Below are 4,907 nucleotides of genomic sequence, written 5' to 3'. Positions count from 1 at the left end.
AATAAGTTGCCTAGGCTCCAGATCATATACTCACTGCAAAATAAGATTGACCATGTTACTATAAGATCTACACACAGCACACTATTCTTCTTAACCCATGGAGTTAAGTGTGGGCAAACATTACCTTCAAGGGACATAGGCAATACATGGAGATAGTTGTCATTATTACAAGTGAGGAGGTGGTATTGGCATCAAGGTAGAGGTCAGGGATGCTTCACAGCAATCTATAACGTACAGGGAAGCACTTCACAACAAAGAATTTTTGGGCTATAAATATCAGTAGTGTCATGGTTTAGAAAGCCCTCCTTTATCTAAAGAAGACTGTGGGTTTAAGCTGATTTCCAGCCTTCTTATTTCTATATTTATCCTCTTCAGAGGCATGGGAGATTAAAATTAGACCCTAAAGTCTTCTTACAACTTCTGATTGACTTATGTAAGTATTCAATTCAGAAATCAGGGAAGTGGCCTAGGGACTAAAGAATATAAGGTTTCCATTTTATTTTTTTTAATTTTTTTAAGAGAGAGTGAGAGAGGGGGGAGAGAGAGAGAGAGAGAGAGAATTTTTAATATTTATTTTTTACTTCTTGGCGGACACAACATCTTTGTTGGTATGTGGTGCTGAGGATTGAACCCGGGCCTCAAGCATGCCAGGCAAGCGTGCTACTGCTTGAGCCACATCCCCAGCCCCAAGGTTTCCATTTTATATGGGGATATCTACTAGTGCTAGAGAAGCTCTAAGCTATTTTCCTGAGTATTACACACAGTTTCAGTTCTGTGGTCTAGTAGACTGCAATAGAAAAATAACTGTTCTATTCCCCATATCAATAATTGCTATGAGGACAGGATTTGCTGTTAACATTTTAATATATACTATGGCATTCCAAATTTACAGGCTGTTTTACAGTCCATTCAACTATTTTAAAAATACACGATACTTGGTACTACCCCCATCCAAGCAAACAAATAAATAAACAAAGAAATTGTAATGGCTAAACATCTATAACTAAATAAAAATTAATACAACAAATAACCAACATAATTGCATTCAGGATGAAATCATTTGAAGTGAACTCAAGTTCCTCTCCAAGATTAACAACAATAGTAAAGGAGATCACAACATTCTCCAAATTTAGGAAAAAATAACTAATTAAGGTACCATTAAAATTACTTAACAGCATGAATTGTTTCTACTTAATAATATTTTATTTCTCATAGAATTCCTCCAGAATCTTGAAGCTCTTGCCTTAAGGCAAGAAAAACATTAATACTTACTCTCCAGTTTAATGCCTTTTATGGCCTCATTTAAAGTTTAAATGGCATGAACTTCTTTCCATTGCTTAAAATACTTCATGAGAGTTTTACCTGCAACCTCTCCTCTTTCAATTCTTTCTACTTTCAGATTCTTAAACTCCACTAAGCAACATTGTTCTTCTTTGTGGTCTTCAAACGTACCAATCTTATAAAATTGTGGATCTTTGTGTTAGTCATCCTTTCTGCCTAGAATATCTCAGGAAATTGTGTGGTTTCTTCTTTCAGATCATCTTGTATCAGCTGAACCTCAAAAGACCACCTGGTTTGTGTCAGAATATCATACTTAACTATGAAAATTAAGGTATTTAGTACCTCCCCAATCAAACCACGGTACACCTGCATTTATTCACATGAATATAACCTAAGACACCTGGAAAGTTAGTTTATCTCATTCATATGCTTTAAACAGAGCCTGAAAATTGGAAGTGATTCATAATAGTTTGTTTACTAAATGACTCACTTATTCAGTACATGAAGTAATAATTTATATTATTTGGATTGGACTTTCTACTTTGTTGATTTACTCATTTTTCTACTTCATTTAGAACACCCTGTGCTGTCTTAATAGCTTTATCATGGAAGTTTTAACTTCCTGGTTGCGAAGTGTATAAATTACAGGGTTCAGCAAAGGAAAGATGACTGTATGGAAGAGTGCAACTACTTTGTCAACTGTAAAAACCCGGAAGGGGCGGGTGTAGATAAAAATGGCAGGTCCAAACATGAGGAACACAATGATAATGTGGGTGGTGCAAGTGGAGATAGCCTTGCTCTTCCCTTCTGAGGAGTGTCCCTTTACTCTGTAGAGGATGACAGTATAGGAGGCCAGAAGGCCCAGGAAGCAAAGCAGGGTGAGCAGGCCATTATTGGAGACCATCAGGAGCTCCACCACAAAGGTGTCAGTGCAGGCCAGCTTGATGACCTGTGGCACATCACAGAAGAAGTTGTCCAGCTGGTTTGGGCCACAAAAGGGCAAGTTCAGGATAAGGGCCACTTGCACAATGGCATGGGCAAAGGCCCCAAGCCACAGAGCCAACAGCAATGCATAGCAGACCCTGGGGCTCATGACTGTTGCATAGTGTAGAGGCCGACATATGGCGATGTAGCGGTCAAAGGCCATGACAACAAGGAGGAACATCTCCCCTACACCAAGGAAGTGCAAGAAAAACAGCTGGGTGATGCAGCAATTGTAGGAAATTACTTTCTTCTCAGAGAAGAAGTCCACCAGCATCCTGGGAGACACAATGAAGGAGTAGGAGGCATCCAGGAAGGCCAAGTTTCCCAAGAAGAAATAGAGGGGAGCATTAAGTCTAGGATCTGATCTTATAGTAAGAATGATAAGAACATTGCCAGGGAGGATTATGAGGTAGAACATTGAGACTAGCACAAAGAGCAGGATTTGGGCATCTTGAGATTGGGTCAAACCAAGGAGGATGAATTCTGTCACCACTGTGCTGTTTCCTGTGTCCATCCCTTCCTAATCCAGAGAATCACAAAAGCAAATTGTTACCTGTTATGACCAACATTTTTCTGCTCAATAGAACTTCTCCTAGTAAAAGTAATATTTGCTACATCCCAAATTAGCATAGGTGAAAGCAACTTATGCCCCATAATTCCCCTGAACCCTGAGTTTACCCTTCTTTCATTCTAATCATTCCTCACCAAGAGTTGGGTCTTCTAACTATAGTTTCATTCCCATTTAACCTTGAGTTTCTATATAACTGTGCTTCTGTAGGACTCAAGGCTATTTTGCTCACAATGTTTGGGAATATCCTCACTAACACACAACATAACCTTTAGCAAGATTGTCTGTTTTGGGGTTATTGATGACTTATCATTGTTGTTAATAGTAATTCATTATTTATAATTGTCAGAATATGGGCCAAGTCTGGGTCCCTTCTCCTGATTGACACACAGAAGCCTGAATTCCTGCTTGTTACCTTTCTGTTTGTTTTCTGAATTGCAATGATATTTCTGATGTCATGCTCTGCATGGATAGCTTTGTGAATTCTCAATCTAAACTTGTCATCAGGCTCTCAAACAAGATCTGTACATTTGACATGACTTAGAGGTATTATCTTGAATAGGAAAAATTACATGGTTATATCCATGATTAGGTGCCAATCTTATATATGCACTCCATTCTGTTTTGAATTCTAATTAGTAGCAAGCTTTATTTGTTTACCATATACCTAAAGTCTGATTCTCCAAATGTTATAAGGTTAGCCAAATGATATACTTCTCTCAGATATTTTTTCGTGTTACCAAAAGATTTTGACTGTCCCAACCAATATAATTAGAATTCAGCTTAAATTTGCCATATACAACATATAATATACAAATTTAAGAGATAATTAAAATTAATTGCAGTTGATTTTTAATTTGCTATGTATTTACTTCTTTGGTCTCATTAGCCAGTGGTAAAGTGGGTGTGTATTTGATTAGGAAAGTATTAGTGGTTCATTTATTGGCACTATTTTATGAAGACATTAAATGACAAATCATGACATTGCTTGCCTTGATAATTTCCCTTTTTGCTGGATATGATGTAGTTTGCCTGTAATCCCAAAATCTCAGGAGGCTGAGGCAAGAGAAATGCAAGTTCACAGACAGCCTCAGCAACTGCCTTTGGTTAGGCACTAAGCACCTCATTGAGACCCTGTCTCCAAATAATATACAAAACAGAGCTGAGGATGTGGCTTAGTGATAGAGGGCCCCTGAGTCCAATCCCTAATAACCCCTACCCCATCCAAAACCTTCTTTGATGTCTAAAACTTTGTCTAAATAAGAGTTCTACTCATTTTGGAGAAATTGAGAATTAATATTTAGTCTGTGTACTAGTATCCAAGTAGAATGTGTTCATTCTGGGATGGGGAAAGTAACAGAATAACCTGTTGGAGTGTTAAACTCTGTGGAATTTCTGTTACTGATGTTTTTTTTTTTAATCATACATTTGTGTTAGTTTATTGTAAAAACATTTTACAAATAAAAAATTAATATTGTGAGACTACATAGTTTACTGTTGGTTTATATAAAAGACAAATGACCACTGATTAGGAAAAATTACTGTCATGTGAAATATTCATATATTAGGATTTATTTTCATGTATATGTAATACTTTTCAAAAGTGCTGTGGATACAGAGGAATGCAATTTGGCAAAAAAAAAGTGAAATATTGGTACATGTTACAATAGGAAAGAACCTCAAAAACATTATACATGAGAAAGGAGGCAACAAAAAATAGCTATGTAAAATGTCCAAAGAAACTATTACAGGCTGAGAGTGTAACAGTGATTTCCTAGGACTTGAGATAAGGCGAAAATTAACACAATGTTCCTGACAAAAAAGTTGTAGAATTATATCATGCTGATTCTTGAACAGTTTTGTGAATACACTCAACATGATTAAATTATGCATTTTAATTTTTGAGTTTTGTGATGTGCTGATTATATCAATATTTTGCAATAGTATAAGTGAATGTGGGGGAAGAATACTAATGGAAACATAAATTATCAATGACACACTATATAGGGGAGTTATGGACAGAAAAAAAGAAAGGTAAGGAATAAAGAACCATCAGCCTTAAAAGTCCCTAGAG

The 4,907-nt window shown here is 36.6% G+C and overlaps 1 protein-coding gene across 1 annotated transcript; it reads right to left on the bottom strand.

The window, feature by feature from the left end:
- Positions 1–1,852: 1,852 nt before the first annotated feature.
- On the bottom strand, positions 1,853–2,779 carry LOC113176193 (olfactory receptor 4N5-like). Its single transcript, XM_026380629.1, has one exon. The coding sequence runs from the start codon at positions 2,777–2,779 to the stop codon at positions 1,853–1,855; it is 927 nt and encodes a 308-aa protein (XP_026236414.1).
- Between the last annotated feature and the right edge of the window lie 2,128 nt (positions 2,780–4,907).

The sequence above is a fragment of the Urocitellus parryii genome, chromosome 6 (assembly GCF_045843805.1).
Source record: "Urocitellus parryii isolate mUroPar1 chromosome 6, mUroPar1.hap1, whole genome shotgun sequence".
NCBI lineage: Eukaryota > Metazoa > Chordata > Mammalia > Rodentia > Sciuridae > Urocitellus > Urocitellus parryii.
The sequence above is the reverse complement of the archived record's forward strand: the minus strand, read 5'-3'. Positions and strand labels throughout refer to the sequence as shown.

Coding starts and splice junctions, on each gene's coding strand:
- LOC113176193 (XM_026380629.1), bottom strand. CDS start 2,779: ATGGACACAGGAAACAGCACAGTGGTGACAGAATTCATCCTCCTTGGT.